Source organism: Doryrhamphus excisus, chromosome 12 (assembly GCF_030265055.1).
Source record: "Doryrhamphus excisus isolate RoL2022-K1 chromosome 12, RoL_Dexc_1.0, whole genome shotgun sequence".
NCBI classification, from domain to species: domain Eukaryota; kingdom Metazoa; phylum Chordata; class Actinopteri; order Syngnathiformes; family Syngnathidae; genus Doryrhamphus; species Doryrhamphus excisus.
This window is the reverse complement of record NC_080477.1, coordinates 3,471,158-3,488,396: the sequence shown is the minus strand read 5'-3', so window position 1 is coordinate 3,488,396 and position 17,239 is coordinate 3,471,158. Positions and strand designations below refer to the sequence as shown.

Sequence of the window (17,239 nt, the reverse complement as noted above, 5' to 3'; positions counted from 1 at the left end):
TGAGAGCTGCTGTAATTTAGTCCCACTCGGGTTGACACTTGCCGTCTCGTCTCCAGTGTTTACTGTCTACCACGCGTGCACGCACGCACACACACACACACACACGCGCACACACACACACACACACACAGTGTCCCACCTGCCCTTTCCTCCATGAATCCCTCCTTTCATCTATCTTTTATCCGTCTCCCTTTCATTCCCACTATGCCCTCCGTCACCCGTCTCCTCGCTCTCTTCTGTCAGTCTTCCTCCCTCCCTCCCCTCCCTCCCTCTCTCCCCTCCCTGCCTCCCTCCCTCCCATCCCGTCCCCTGCCTCAAGTGTCTCTGTCCATCTTTACTGCTCTTTGTTCATTCCTTCCCTCATGCTGATGGCTTTTTATCTCGTCCTCCTGCTGACGAGGCGAGATGGAGATTGTGGCGGCGGTGGGAATGAAGCTGTGGGTGTGGCTTGGAATGAAGACGGCGGCGAGGAAGAGGGAAAGTGTGGGACGGGATGGGCTCTGGCAGGGCCAGGAAATGATTGGGGGAAGATATTGTTAATTGATGGATTAATCATGAATGAACCAATTCCATGATGAAATATATTGGCATTAAGTTTTTGGATAGCAGAACATAATCGAGAAAGCTTGTTTTCCTACAAATGTTCACGGCCAGAAGAAACAGGAAGTCAAGTAAACCGCCATTAGGGCTGCACGATTCAGCAAAAAATGCGAATCATCATTTTTACACAAACACACAGAATCAGGGCAGAGGCTCGCATTTTCCATAAGTAGGTAAATACTTTATACTTTATTCACATTTCTAGCAGCTCTGCAAAAATGCTAACACACAAGAGATAAGAAAAATAAGAAAATATAAGAATAAATAAATAAATATATATGGACCAGATCACGTCAAATATGTAGTGCAATAATACCTAATTGCAATAATACCTAATAATAATAATAATAAGGTAATAAATTCAGTCCTGTGTGTGTTTTTAACGCTCCCCCCGTTGTGTTGAAAAGCCGCCTGGCCTGGGGGAGGAACCCGGAGCACGGCACCAAGCGTACAGACGTACATTTTTACTTAAGTTAAAGTTAAAATACAAATTATTTCACTATTTATTTACTGTATTCATTATTATTTATTCAATTATTATTTATTATTCAAAATTAATTACATAAAATATAATAAACCGAACAGGATTTTATCTAAAAATAGAATTTAAAATGTGTATTGATGAATGTGATTTTATGTCACTAATTTAATTCCACTTAAATTTCATTAATTTCACCTCAAAATTCAGTTAATAAAATACAACAAAATACATTAAATTGTCAGGGTGTAAAATTCCCTTTTCGGCACTTAGCAACTAATTGTCAATTAGTCGATGACTATTTGTCTCAGCATTTAAAACAGTGGTCACCAAACTAAGGCCCGGGGGCCGGACACGGCCCACTTCCACATTTGACCCGGCCCCCTGAACAATAAAGCATGTACATTTTTCTGTCATAGAACTGGAAATGGTAACCTATTGTGACGTGACTACAACCACACTTTGCCCCAGTCATAGAACATAAACAAACATACGACTCTGACCCTGGCCCCCTTCAGAGGAAAGAAAAGTCATGTGGCCCTCACTGGAAAAAGTTTGGGGACCCCTGATTTAAAATAACAGTTTGACCACAACCCATAGAGGGCGCCCCAACTATCAATTATAGTCATGAGAAAATGTGTGTATTTAAGTATCTAAATAAAGTTATATTCTAAGCCTTATTGAGGGTTGACAAAAGACTAAACCATGAATCATGTTCCATTCCCATCACTAGATCCAGACACTGGTCAGAGATTACAGTTCAATGTCCTCCTAACGTCTATTTCAAGTGGCACGCTGGATGGATTATGTCTGGGATGGGAACACCTTGAAGTCCTACCAGTGGAACTGGAAGAGTTGGCCGTAGACTGGGAAGCTTGGGCTTCCCTACTGAGCCTACTGCCCCCACGAAAATGGAATGGAATGGTGTTCAGGAAATGTGACACAAGCAGGGACGCATCATGGAGATGACTTAATATCATTATTCCATAATATGACTGCTAATCTGTTTTTTGTTAAGCATTTAATCACCCTGGGTGCTGATTAGCACAATAAATAAAATGAAGGACATTTAAGTACTGCATTGTCTCGGCCGTGCATCTGTGATTGGTAGCCTCCAGAGTAGAAGCAAATTAGGAGTCTAGCTCAAGGAGTGGAATTGACATTTTGTGCTTCGTAGTGATTTTGATGAATATGCTCCGTCTGCTTGAAATAAACAAGGAAAAAAGTAAGCCATCCGCCTCTGGTGACAAGTACCTGAGCGGCACTGCGCTGAAAGACGTGATGGAGGACCTAAGCCTGCAAAAAGCCGAGCGAGCGAGTCTAGTCGAGCGGATGAAAGGCAGACGAACACAAAGCTGAAATGACGCAGAGTGGGATAAAACATGAGCTCGGAGGGCGAGGAGGGAGTGAGGCCGACAGACGGGGAAGAGAGGTGGCGAGGTTGCATGTAACACCGTATAATAAGATGACTCCGAGGGGGGGAGGCGGGGGAGAGGAAGAAATATGCAGCATGAACAGGCTGCAGCCTCTTCGCATGCAGACATACCTGCACGCACGCACACGTGCACACACACACACACACACACACACACACGTTTAAATATCACTTCAAAACACATTTGTGTCTCGCGGTCTTCAGAGGTCTTCCTATCAGTGGGAGTCTGCACTCATGCAGCAACCTGCTTCCTTGCAACTCATCCTTCCTTCCTATACCTGCGTGCTTCCCACCGCCTATTTCCTAGAAGCCTCCTTTAAAGCTTGCCACCTTCCCTCCAGCGTCCATCACATCTCCTTCCTACCCAGACACCCCTTCTTGTCTATTTCCCACCAGTGTCTGTCCTTCTTGACCCCTCCTTATTTCCTGCATCTTTTACTGTAACAGCAGTGGAATGAGTCTAGGGGTCTCAAGGACAGTTTACCATATCATTCAAACAGCAGTGCTGGAGATAGAGATTAGCAGCCAGATCCAATCCATGGCCAAAGAGGAACCTGCTTTATTTTAGGACCTCTGTCAGACAGGCGGTGCAATAGGTGCACATTTCCCTTTTTTAGTTTTTGGGATATTTGGCACCAGCCGGTCTAAATTGGACAGGGATTCAAATGGAGGCGTATCTAGAAACCGTGTGTGTGTGTGTGTGTGTGCGGATAAGAACACCAGCGTGTGTGTATTACGTCTCTACACAACGCTGTACTTTGTCCAAGAGACACTAACAGAATGGAAGATATTCCATTCCTAACAATTCCATTGAGCCTTCATGCTTCCTGTCTCTCCCTCCCTCCTGCCTCCTCGTAGCTCATCCTCCGATCCTCCTGCGTCCTTCAGTCTCCTTCCCACCCCCTCCTTTCTACCAGCCTCCTAGGAGGGTACGTACGTCCCGTCTCCAGCCCAGCAGTCCCCATCCCCCGTGCCTCCTTCCTCCGAGTTTCAAAACGAGATGGCGTTCAGTGTTCGCACACTGACAGAGTTGTGGTGTAACTTGAAAGAAAAGACCTCCATCTGCAGATCAGAGGAGGAGAGGAGGAGCAGGCGGGCCAAGCAGAATGAAAGATAAGAGGATGTCTCATCCTGGAAGACGGCTTTCTCTCTCCCTCCCTGAATTTGTCAGATTATAAGCAGCGTGACCCTCGGAGGCCTCCGTCCCCGCCTAACGAGGGCAAAGTCTGGAAGTGACACTTCCGAGCCAAAGGGCGCGCAGAAGAGATGGAATTAGATTAAAGCAGTGGAAAGACTTCTTTGTTGACGGCGGCTTCGGATTTGAACAAATAAGGGTTGCGGCCCTTACAGAGGCTGAATTAAACGCACACAAACACGCACACACCCTGTGGCCAATAGGTCACTTCCCCTCTGGCTTATACATTATTGCCAATTTAAGAAGATGAACTTTGTTTAGTAAATATTTGATGGGCACCCTGAGCAGCAAAGGGATTAACAGATTAATCCTGCCAATAGGAATCGGTGTATCATTGTGTGTGTGTGTGTGTGTGCACGTGTGTGTGTGTGTGTCTGCCATGCAAAAAGTTAATTAGGGATAGTAAAAGCCATTAGCAACAACACAGGTAAAAGAATAGAGTTATTTATCCGTTTTCCGCCCCCTGGCTTTGCAGCATAGATGCAGGCTATTGAACATAAATTTGAACAACACATAGAACTGACTCGGGACTCCATGGATTACTGAAGTCCTGGCAACATCACAGTGACTGATATTGGCGCCACCATGACTGCTTCCCATTAACTCATTCCAAAAGAAGGACTGGTAATCACCTTCCAGCAACAAGATGGCGGCAGGTTGATGTTAATTCCGTCAAGAGCACCCACCGGCCACTTTGCGGCGCCCAGGCTGCAGCCCGGAGATTAAAAGAAGCCGGCTGAGATTCGCAGTGGATAAATGTAAAGCTGAGCCCAACAATGAATCTCACCGGCCAAGATTGTTTAAGGCGGATAAGATGCTGACAAAAAAATACAAATGTGTGCGTCGGTGTGTTGCGCTGCTGTGAGATTAGCGTGTCTGGCGCGGGCGTCGGGATGAGCCAACTGCGCGGCATCAAAATGCAAGACGAAGCTTTGAGGACTGAGCCGAGGTGCGGGACCGGATTGGGTTTAATCCGGTTCTGTACAAATCACACTTTCGAAGAAACTTTAGTTTTAAGAGAAACACTCACCGAAATCCGCAAAGGAGGACTGGCCCACAGTGGGGAAGGGCGGGTCTTCAGGGAGAACCTCTGCTCGGGTGAAATTGCCATCCTGAGAAGACATGGAGAAATATGAAACATGGAGTCAGCAATTCCTGGTTTATAGTGGTTAATGCTTCCAGACCAGACCCTGATAAGTGAATTTCTGCTGAGTGGGATTACTTATTTATAAAATAAATATTTTCCTTGAGCATAGAAACCTTTGTACGACCTTCTAAATACAGTTGTTAACATTATTGGAGCCCTCTAGACATGAAATAACACCCCTATAGTGACCTTTAAACTCCCTTTACACAACGTATTAGACATAGTTAGAGAATATAAGACATAAACAACACTGCGTCTGTGTGTGCTGCTGTAATGGTGTGCCAGTGCTCGGGGTGCTGAGCAAGGGGACGGACAGGAAGTGAAATGGGGGAGGGGGGGGGGGGGGGGGGCTCAGATTTGTGTTTTAGCTTGGTCGCAAGAGCAGGCCATGTTAGGAATTATTGTGCCTTCAAACCTGCTATAAATGCCGGTTGTTAAGGTGATCGAGTCTGGTGCTTGTGTGTCTCACCCAACATTGCAGTAACCTTTGAATGAATGCCTTATATTTGTATTTGACTTCATTGAGAGCCATTTTATGCTTGAATTCAAGCAAATATTATGTGCAATTTCATTACACATGCATTTAAAAAAAATTAATAACAGACAGTATTCAACCACAAAACATTTATAAATTATTGTTTATAAATTAAATAATTATTTTTATAAATTAAATGTATTTTCTGGAATAAAAGTCACTCCGGAGTCGCACAAGGCCAAAAATGCATAATTAGGTAGAAAAAAACGTACATAAGTCGCACTGGAGTATAAGTCGCATTTTTTGCGGGTAATTTATTTTCCCAACTACTTGACCAAAACAGACATTACGTCCTCTTGGAAGGCAACTATAACAACAAAAGAATAGAGAACAGGCTGAATAGGTGTAAGATATGCTAACACAATGCTTATTCAGCTACACAAAAAATAAACATGAACAGAAAAGGTGTCTAGTGTTTATGCAACATAAACACTTTTTTCATTTATAAGTCGCTCTGGAGTATAAGTCGCAGGAACAGCCAACCTATGAAAAAAAGTGCAACTTGTAGTCCGGAAAATACGGTAATATGTTTCTAAAAAACCATGACGGCGTGAAGCAGCAAAGTGGCAAGGGATTACTGTACTGTTTTTAAATTCAAATCACTATTATATTTTATTGTTTGTGTTTTTTATGACTTCAAATTTGTGCAAAACTACAACAGTCCCTTTGAAAGTAGTAAAACAAACACACTCACACACACACACACACACACACAAGGATGTCTGCTGATTGAAGATGTGATCAGAGGCAGTATGACTGACAGTTGCTGGCTGATGATTGCTAAATGTCATGATTAAATCTGTCAGCGTGTGTGTGTGTGTGTGTGTGCGCCTTCGTGCTTGCATGTGTGGCATGAAGATGTGAGCATTACACTTCTTGTTATTAGTCCTCCTTCTCTTCACTTTACTTCAAGCCACACACACACACACACACACACACACACACACACACACACACACATGCAAGTGAACTATCCCACTTCACCTGTCCTGAAGCGCAAAGCGGCCTGACGGCTACACGATGAATGAATGCCGCACACCGGGCTGCTGTGTGACCCTCGGAAGCGGCCCTGCGGAACATTGTTCAAGTCCAAGTGTTCACGGTGGACTCAGACGTGAAGCGCTCAGTATGAATGTGCGAGTAGGACTGCCATTAATATTCACCGGCGGCTCTCATCAGCCCCGCTTCACTCTCTCGCTCTCCGTTTGCGGTTTTCCGAGCAAAAATGCCATTTAAAGCGGCCGAATCAACAGCCGCCATATGAAAGCATCCATACTGCGCGTCTATTCAGTTGCTTTCCCACCGCGTATTATCAGCTGATATAGAGTTGACCTTTAAAACCCACCGGCTCTACTTGCCAGCTAATAAACATCTCTCTTCACGCAAGCTTCTCGTCACACGAACGCAGCGGTGGGTGGTGAGCAATAAGAAGGCTTAAGGACAGAGAACGGTAATTAAAGAAGGAGAGGCCAAGGATGGTGTTGGCAGTGAACCAAAGACCTTTGTGGGTGGTAGTAACCAGGAATGGGACTGATCCAGTTTCAAATCGGGTTCTGGTGCCAGAAATGTCCAATACCACCTGCAGAGATTTGCAATCCATGCATTGTTAGCAAACGTAGTGAGAAGAACATCAGCCAACGTAGCCAAACGAGCCTGCCGTGTTTGGCTACAGCATCACACCTGCTTGTTGACAGGCGTTCATCACAGGCTCAAGTAAAATCAACAATGAGGGTAAAGTACCCACCTGGAAGTCAGGTGCACTGTTTTTGGAATTTTGCCCATCATCCACAATTCAATCAAGTTAATATAAGCCAGGGGTGCTCATTAAGTCGATCGCGAGCTACCGGTCGATCGCGGAGGTGGTACTGGTCGATCGCTGGTCGATCGCGAAGGTGGTACTGGTCGATCGCTGGTCGATCGTGGCGTGACATTAAAAAAATATCATCCCAGCATCAATGCCGTTACTTGATTGACATACAGGACAACCAGTCAGATGACAACTGAATTTTGACCTTTAGGTCACCGCTCATGCGTAAACAACGATGCAAAGTGCTAAGCTAGTCGGCGAATTGCGAGATTTTAAGCCCTCGCTAAAGTTTAAGGTCACTAAAATGAGTGAAGGAGCTGGACCAAGTAAAAAGGCAAAAACTGGACCAAGTAAAAAGGCAAAAAACATATCACTTCCATACGGATATGGAATATTATACGGATATTATGATACGGATATTATCCATGACTGATAAACATTTGGAAGTGTGCTTGAGGCTGGCTATCAGCAGCTACTGTCCGGACTATGCATCCCTGGCTGGTTCAATTCAGTGCAAGTCATCAAAGTAAACTCAGGTAATTACAAAAAATGTTAATAGTTAATTATGTGTGTTTTGCAATATTGGCTCATTTGGTTATGTAAGGTACATCAACATACATTGTACGTACAAATAATCCTCAATACATTTGAAAATAAATAGATGTTTTGCATTTTTGTAGTGGGTAGATCATTTTGACTCGGTCATTTTAAAAGTAGCTCGCATGCTGAAAAAGTGTGAGCACCCCTGATATAAGCTAGCTAACAATGCACGTCACATTGACGGTTATTTGCAATACTTACAGTATCTTGCCATATTTTAAGGATTTCAAACATTACCAAAACGTCTTTCCTCGGCACACTGATTTAGCCAAAGAGCTTGCGCTATTTCCGTCAACAACAGCAGCACAGAAACAACGAAGACGCAATGTCCGCTCTCCTTGGGAAGGGTGTGTCTCCAGCACAAGCTTTCTGCTCCGATCCTCGAGTAAAACAAACAAGAATCTCCTTGAGTCGTTGTCGCAAAATTGAGTCAGTAGGGCTCTTCCGTCGGTGATTGACGCCGAGATGAGCGGCGAGGAAGGCGTTGTGTTAGTCTGCCACATAAATATAGTTTATCAATAACCACATTGCTATAGCTTGGTTAATAGACAAGTCAGTTATGTAAATGGAAAAGTTACTTTTTTAGTTAGGGCTTTAGCGTCAAAATAGGTACTTCCTGTGACGTGCACTGTTAGCTAGTTCGTATGAACTCATGTCCTCTTGTTAGAATGCAAAGAAAACGGTAAGAAACTAATTCACGTTTCACATACGGCTTGCGAATGATGGACACAATTGCAAAAGAAAGTGCAGTTTTCCTTTAGGAGACTGTCTGTGAATGCATCAGGCCGACCACTCGCATCCGTAGAGGCTGCTACATCACAGCTATGTTGGCAACAACGGCAAAAGAATATTGCCGTCGCGATCGACAGTAAACTGTTTTGTTCAATATAGCGATAGTTAATAATAATAAGAATGATACTAAATGAATCAATTATGGTAGAAACAGCGTTACAATGCTGAAGCTGAAATGAATGAATGTTAAAATATCCCAGAAGTGGAATCAAACCAGCAACCATCAGGTTGGGAGACAACCACCTTCTCAGCCATGTCACCAGGTTGATAACTGGAATGTTTACTCATGCAAAATGTCATTTTTCTTACTTGTTGCTGGCTTGTTTAGTGGGGATTTTTGTCTTATTTCACTTCACTTATTTCACACCTGGGCGTGTTGGTTCTATAGTAGTCTCTTTCTCCCAGTGGGGATGGGTGGGGCACTGCACGGTAGGGAGTGCACTACTTGCTAGCTGTGTGTGTCGTGTGCTACATGATGGAATACTTTCTTTGTGCCTTTTGTGTTTAAAACAAACATTTTAGATATTTAGTCATATATTTTTTTGTTAAATAATAAACAAATAATCCTAGTTAGCGGCACGGTGGTCTAGGGGTTAGCGTGCAGACCTCACAGCTAGGAGACCAGGGTTCAATCCCACCCTCGGGCATCTCTGTGTGGAGTTTGCATGTTCTCCCCGTGCATGCGTGGGTTTTCTCCGGGTACTCCGGTTTCCTCCCAAATTCCAAAAACATGCTAGGTTAATTGGTGACTCCAAATTGTCCATAGGTATGAATGTGAGTGTGAATGGTTGTTTGTCTATATGTGCCCTGTGATTGGCTGGCCACCAGTCCGGTGTGTAGCCGGCCTCTTGCCCGGAGACAGCTGGGATAGGCTCCAGCACCCCTCGCGACCCTTGTGTGGAAAAGCGGTAGAAAATGAATGAATGAATAATCCTAGTTAAACAATAAATAAATAAATACAAAAATACTAGTACCCCAAAATATTTTTGTATTGAAAAAACCCTGAAGCTAACACTAATGTACCGAACTAAGCCGTGAATTTACCGTGAATTTAAATGTTGATCTTGCATTTCAATACAGATCTGCAACGACTATGGAAGTTGAGAACAAGCAGCTGTTTGCAGAGCGTCACAAAATAATGCTAATAATCTCCATTGGTTGTCAGGAGCCTGTAGGCCAAACTTTCCAAGAAACACGTCTTTTTGGAAGCCATCCCCCGAGCTACACTCAGAAACATCCTTGGCGGAGATTAAAAGAAAAGAGAGGAGGCTTTAACTTGTTTGCAATTTCTAAATGCTCGCTTTGTTTACTTGCTCGTTTCGAGCCCCCCTCCCCCCTTCATCTCGGGCCCGTCACTTTCGCTGCCAGACTTTTCCCGACCTCCTCCTATTGCCTCTCGCTGTGATAAGATAGACTGCTGCTCGCCTTGCGCCTCAACCTGCTGAATTTCAAACAGGCCCCCATCCGCAAAAAAAAAAAAAAAAATGCAGCCACAGTCTCTGCACTGCCGGAATATTAACTCCTCCTGCAGCAGTGCTCACGATCCTGCAACCCACCGAAGCTTCGCAGATCGCAAATGATGAGAGGTGTGGGCGCTTCATGACTCATCACCTTCTGATCAGCGGGTTCACGCATTCAGGTCAACAACAACAACAACAACAACTCGGACAGCGCACACGCACTTTTGTTCGCCCTCCAAAAATACTCAGCCGCCTCTTAAACCGCTCAGCGTAGCCACAAATACTTGATTTTATTCGGTTCATACCAAATTACAGAAGCTCTCAGGACGATAATTTCATAGAGCGCCGACCTGCGCCAAGGCTGAGCGATTTCAATTTGGAGACTTGCCACATTGCACAGCACACACCATCATACAGTAAATACCCACGCTACTAAAAGTGGGATGGCAGCAAAATCTAATCTCTGAAATCAAGGTCAAAAGTACCTTTTCTTTCACAAAACAAAAACAAAATATTTTTCCTCACTAGGGACCTTCTATGCTAGAACCAAATAGAGGGAACCTTTTGTGCTTGTTCCACTATTCTAACCTATAAATGTAGTTAGAAAGACGCCAAAACAGTTCTTCAGTGACTTTAGGGAAAAAGAAGAGGGAGATACCGTAAATTCTGGTGTATGAGCCGCACATGTCCATGTTGTAAAGTGACATATTGGAATATAGTCCATGAAGACCAGGCAGCTGTTTATTTTGAAAGGAACCAATCATAAGCTATGAAAGATCTCTCAATGAGCTTGCCAAGTCATTACTCAATATAACAGTGTGTCATCTTAAATCACCACACAGCAGCTTAACACTCATATGGCCGTATATCCTTTGGGTGTTAAGTTGCTGTGTGACGAGTTTAGAGTTGTTGGTAGGATAACACCGTGAGTCAGACTGTTATATATCATGACCTCCCGCCATTTCCAATGGGTTGACAAGCTAAGTGCAATGATGGCTTGTGATTGGCTCATTTCAATTCAGCCAAAAATAGCAGCAAGGTGAAAGTTTAAGAAAAAAGTAGAGGCACATTTGGCAGAATTTACGGTAAATCAAATGTGTTTTGTCAGTACCTTGCTGATCCAGGTCTCAAACTTGGGCCCGTCGGTTGTCAGGAATAAATCTGGAAGGCATAAAAGAGTTTTTTTTTTAAAATCAGGCATTCATATTAAATCATGAAGCTGTGATAATTGATGCAATGGCTTCATATGAACAACGCACACAGTCAGGTTTTCTATTTTCTGGAAGATTCATTCATTTTCTACTGCTGGAGCCTATCCCAGCTGTCTTCGGGCGAGAGGCGGGGTCCACCCTGGACTGGTGGCCGGCCAATCACAGGGCACATATAGACAAACAACCATTCACACTCACATTCATACCTATGGACAATTTGGAGTGGCTAATTAACCTAGCATGTTTTTGGAATGTGGGAGGAAACCGGAGTACCCGGAGAAAACCCACGCATGCACGGGGAGAACATGCAAACTCCACACAGAGATGGCCGAGGGTGGAATTGAACTCGGCTCTCCTAGCTGTGAGGCCTGCGCGCTAACCACTCGGCCGCCGTGCAGCCTGTGTTAGATTCTTTACATAATTATTTCTCTTCTATTAACTCCTGATGGCAAAAGCTGTGTCGGTGGAGGTATAGATCTAATAATAAAAATATCTGGTTTTATGACTTGTTCTGTATATTAAGAAAGTCTGATACTGACTCAACTGTGGAAAAAAAAGTGATGGATATAAAGGTTTTCTGCCCCCGGGCACGATGGGCGGTGAACGCGTCCTGCTTAAGCTGCACGAGCAAGAGTGTCAAAAAAAAAAGAGGACGGCAGAAGGAAACAGGATTTCTCCACCTCGCTTTCGCTGCCCCCCCTCGGTGGCGCCTGTAGCTGGTGGTATTACACTTGTGCAAGTCTGGCTTTCACCGAGCGGCGGTTCGGATCCACTAATTGGACATGAAAAAAAAACTGCCATCGATTTGCCTTCAGGCCGCCGATATGCTCCGCACGAAAAACACTAATGAAGATGGAACATGGGCGGGGCACGGTGAAGGTGAGAAGGAGGCGGGGCAGAGATAACAGGGAGAGTGAAGGTTGTGTTCAATGACAGGGGGGCTAATACAGTTACTCCTGACTAAATTATTCATCTGAGCGGCGTCGATGCAGCAGAGGCCACTGCAAGTTCACGAAGCAGCGCCGCGATTCTTTAACGGTCTTGTCTGACTGGAGTGCAGAAGCTTCCACAATCCCGGGATTCCGTGGCCGTCATCCTGGGTATCAAGGATAACCTCGGCTGCGGGGCAAAGAGATGTCTGAAGCTTTACTGTCTAGGAACACCCGGCTGGCTCAAGGCGGGACATTTCATTTGTGGAAATCTAGCTTTCCAAGTAACCATACAATCCAACTGACAGCTTCAAATAAACATATTTAAGCACATGTAATGTATTTGTACTTAAATAAAGCATTTTCAAGCATAAATGTGGTTAAATGAAGTAAAACAACTACACAAGGCATTCAGAGGACACATTTAAAAATGCCGTGATAATATGTAGTATTCTACACTGGTCACTAGGTGTCAATCATGTTACTGTAACATTGGGTGAGACACCCAAGCACCACACTTGATTGCAGGTTTGAATGACCCCACAACAGGGACAATAATCCCTAACAAAAACAGCCATGACCCACGCCAAGCTGTACCCATCTCTTACCCCAAGTCAGCTGGGATAGGCTCCAGCATATTCCTGTGACCTTTTTGAGAATGAGCGGCAAAGAAGATGGATGGACATTGGGTAATTTGAGTGTAAAGGTGACCATAGGGGTGCTATTTAATGTCTCGAGGTTTCCAATAATCCAAAACAAAAGATATTGAGATTTTTGTAAATTTTGTAATTTTTGTTTTCTATGCTCTAACTACAAATATATTACATTCATAGATAAGGACTCCTACATGGTAGAAACTGACTTATCACAGTCGCATCGAGAAACAATCATCATCTACTATAATGATATGTAGTATTTACGTATTTACTTTTACGTAGTATTTGGCCATATCAAAATGTCAGCAATGTCCGTTCCAGTTGTGATGCCGTGCCAGTGCAAACTGTTCCAAAGTGTTCCTTTCCAGAAAATACACACATTTTGTTAGCGATTAAGACAGTTAGTTAGTTAGAGTTAGAGTTCAAAGACGCAATATTCTGCCAGTCAGAGTTTCTAATGCAGGGGCGTCAAACTCATTTTTACTTTCATGGTATTATTACACGTTTGCTTACTGCATTATCATTTTCACTTGGCAATGTTTTGCTAACAAACTTGCACTAAAATCAGAACTATAATCACTTTTGTAGTAATATAATATCAATACTGTACATAACACACTTGAAATAGTGTCGTCGTCCAGACGCCCACAGGCCACATACAACAATATGGCGAGCCTTTTTGAACAACGCTGTGGGCGTATACACAGGGTGGGCTCGTCTTGCTGGGTTCGGGTCAGAGGCGGTACCGTGTCCAAGAGGAAGGAGGTTTTTCCTTCATGGTGTCAGGATTCCCTGCTGCTGGCTGATCTAATAAGAAGGGTTGGGGGGGGGGGGCAGACTATATATTTTACACGTAACAGTCCACCTGGTATTATTGTATCTGTAAAATTGTCATGCAATCTGCTATTATTATTTATTATTTTATATTTATATTTAAATATTTTAAAAATAATAAAATATTATAATAATTAAAATAAAATTAAAATAATTATTATATTATTATTATGTCAAATATGCAAATATAACAATATTATTATATACAATTAATATAATAATTAGCATTAATATAATAAATATAATAGTCATAATAGTTATAATAATAATATAATAATTATTATTTTAATTTTTATTATTATTATGTGCTTGTGTCTCTTTTTTCTGGAGCACTTTGTAAACAACAGACCATGTCAAACAACGAAATTGATACAACCATCAAAAGGTTGGCTCAGGCCATGATGCCAGGTTGTATGTTGAGTTTAAATTAAATACTTTTGAAAGATTGGGCGGGCCGTATTCAAACACTTGGCGGGCCGGATGTGGCCCCCGGGCCGTAGTTTGCCCACCCCTGCTCTAAGCCGTTGAGAGAGTGTGACTTTAAAAGGCTGTGGATGTACGGCACGCAAACAGACTGAGAAACACTTCCCAAATTCAGGGAAGCTGCGCGTTTGAGTCTCGGCGGGTGGTGTGTTGATGAGCCGCCTTAATCAGCCAATCAGGCCTCTTAGGCAGGCTCCAGCCATGATTGGCTGATTAGCCTCGGCGGTGGGGTTCGGGCGAAGAGTGAGACGTGCGGAGAGATCGGCACTTTAGTAAACACTCAAAGTTCTCGCTGCGGGGCATCATCATCTCGCCAAGTTTTATCTCGCCTCCGCTCCCACGCTACTTCCTCCCTCGTCTCATCTTTCACTAAAATGTCAATCTTCCCTGCTTTTGTGTTGGCTGCTTCATCCTCGCCGTCGCCAGGCGGCGTGCGGAATGATTGATGCATGAGTCCTTCTGCTACTGCTTCCTGAAAGAAGTCCTGGTTTGGGGAAATGCGAGTGAAGTCAGCAAAGACCTTTAATGACATTCTTCTGAAATGATGCTCCTCTGTCCAATGTTTGTCTCCTTCACCTACTTAGCATCCACAGCCATCCTTCTAAAGAGCGGCTCGATGGCAATTTAAACCCATCTGCCGCCACCATCGCTCACTTTTAAGGCTGTGTTTTACAGTTGCTGAGACGTTTACTCGCATTCTGGAGACTCATTTCGGCGAAAATCGGCGCATAATAAAAAAAGGAGATCTTTGGCGTTAAATAGGTTCACCCAAAGGAAGGACCAGGTAGTGACAAAGAGGTTCAATCATGCGCTTTTGAAGTGAAGGTGACAATAGCAAGACTTCAGGACTTGACTGGGAGATCACACGAGCTGGCCCAGCATCATGGCCAGCCCTCCCAGTAATCCGATTACACCTGAATGGTGCTGACCAACAAAAACCATCAACAGCCGCTTAATCCCATCAATGCTCGCTGCGGAAAGACAGACGAGCAAGAGACGCCATTAGGCTATTGTAAACAAGATGGTAAAACCCGTGATTATGGTCTTTGTCCATGTCAGACATGTTGTTTCTTGGGGCGGGGTCATGGGTTGGACCATGCAAGATACGTATTGTTTTGATTTAAAAAAGGGGTATGTAGTATGTAGAATGTATTGGAGGCATAGGGGAAGAACCCAACGCTCTACAGCTCTACAACCTAATACTCACTTTTTGTGAACGCACACCATTTTGCACCGCTCCGTTTGTATTTAATTTGCCGATCAAACATTTGTCTTTTATGTTGCTACCCCTTTGTAACAAATCGTCATAGTGGCTTGTTGGTGTTGATGCTCATCATGAATATCCTATGAAGAAGTCTCCAGCTATCACAGAAAGGTGAGGCCAACGAGGTCAACTCCTGTTCTCTGTTTGAGTAATACCGCCTGATCAAACCTTTTGTAAGATTCCAGTAATAATCTGCATGGTTCGTGCCAATATGTACGGTATCGGTCGTTACTCAAGGCTAACAGCGATATCGTATTGGAAGTGAAGCCATTGTATCGGGTCACCCCATCTTCTGGTTACGTGGATGTATAGCACGTGTCACGTCCCAGTTACCATAGAAACAGACGTAACCCATCTGCCCCAGGGATTGGTGAAGGTCTGTGCTCTACTGACTGCCACGTGTTGCATGATGGGAGTTCAACATCCTATTGGGTAGACCTAGTTTGGTTTTGGCATTGCAGTGGAGCATCTCCGCGTGGCATTGCGTCCCCAAACCATCCTTGTTGGGTTTGTTGTAGACTAAACTGTCCACAGGTTTCAATGTGGAGTCAGCTTGGACAAGTATAGAAAACGGATGTATGGACGGCTAGCTCATGAAGTCATTGGTCATCCGCTTTAAGTGAACCACAGACAAACAAATATGTTACGCTTGGACGCCGCTTCCACGCACGAGGAGCACCAGCCAATGGAGACGCCTCGCTCCCAACACTCAGGAAAAAGGCACACATAACCGAGCTTTGGAAATGTGTTTGTGTGGGAGGGTCGGGGTTGCGTAACGGCGACAGGGATTCTGAGCACTAAGTGGTATGTCGTGTTGCAGGCTAATTAAAGGCATGCTTGCTGCGAAGGCTGGAGCAATGGCTGCAGCGGAGGAACGGAGGAAGCACAAAAGAGCGACACGGCGGTGGGAGAGAGCGATTGATGCGACAAGGCCAGCAGCTTCTGAAAAAAAGTGACTTACCAAACAAATCACAACAAATCTCTTAACTGCGGTGAGAGGCAGTCTATAATCATTTCATTATTTTGCCCGTGTCGCACGGCTCAGATCGGCTCTTTTGTCTCTCATGACACTTGAAAGGGTAAACGGTCCCGCCCACGCGTGCATGATGAGCAGCCTGCACAAACAACGCCGGCGCCCGTGCAGCCACTTACAGCACATTAATAGCAGATCATGCCGACGCTTCCTTTTTGTCTGCGGGTTGTGATCAGTGCAATCATCTCCAATCAACATGTCCCTGTACGCTAAAGGAATGATTGCATGTTGGCATAATCAAGGCTAGCATAGTGAGTACAAGTACGATGTTTAATATAGTGGGGGGGCTTTTATTCATCCATTTGCATTATAATACCAAGTCCAAGATATTACATGGGAAGACCCCTTTACTGCAGAATGCTACACAGCAAACGTTAGCTTTGCATCATCTTGAGAAACCTGGATGTTATAGAAAAGTTCAACTGTTGAAACGTTGGCCGAGCCGGTACCTTTAAAAGGGAAAATACCATAAAAAATCATGAAGTATTGAATTGGAGTAGTAAAGTGTGATGTTAATATTGCATTTTGAAGCGTTATATCAGCAATCCGGTTTTCATCTGACAAATCGTAAGTAAGTTTGATCGAGTGTAGAATGACCACAGCTTCTGCTCACACTGTGGCAGCCGTCGAGCTCTGATAAAAAATATAAAAAAGTGTCTGAGTAAAAGTGTCAGTAATATAAATAAAATAAATTCGCCAACAATTAAGTGAAATGTCATAATTACCAAATCAAAATGAGCAGTGATACAGAACACAGGGACCACGCTAAAATAGGTCTTG

The 17,239-nt window shown here is 44.0% G+C and overlaps 1 protein-coding gene across 1 annotated transcript in view; it reads right to left on the bottom strand.

Annotated features, from left to right (window-relative positions):
* Nucleotides 1-17,239, bottom strand: part of itfg1 (integrin alpha FG-GAP repeat containing 1) — a 111,268-nt gene that overhangs the window by 75,049 nt on the left and 18,980 nt on the right. The window contains exons 7-8 of the mRNA XM_058089432.1: nucleotides 11,161-11,210; nucleotides 4,739-4,820 (exon numbers count right to left, since the gene is read on the bottom strand). Coding sequence (XP_057945415.1) covers nucleotides 4,739-4,820; nucleotides 11,161-11,210 — 132 coding nt within the window. The remainder of the gene's footprint in view (nucleotides 1-4,738; nucleotides 4,821-11,160; nucleotides 11,211-17,239) is intronic.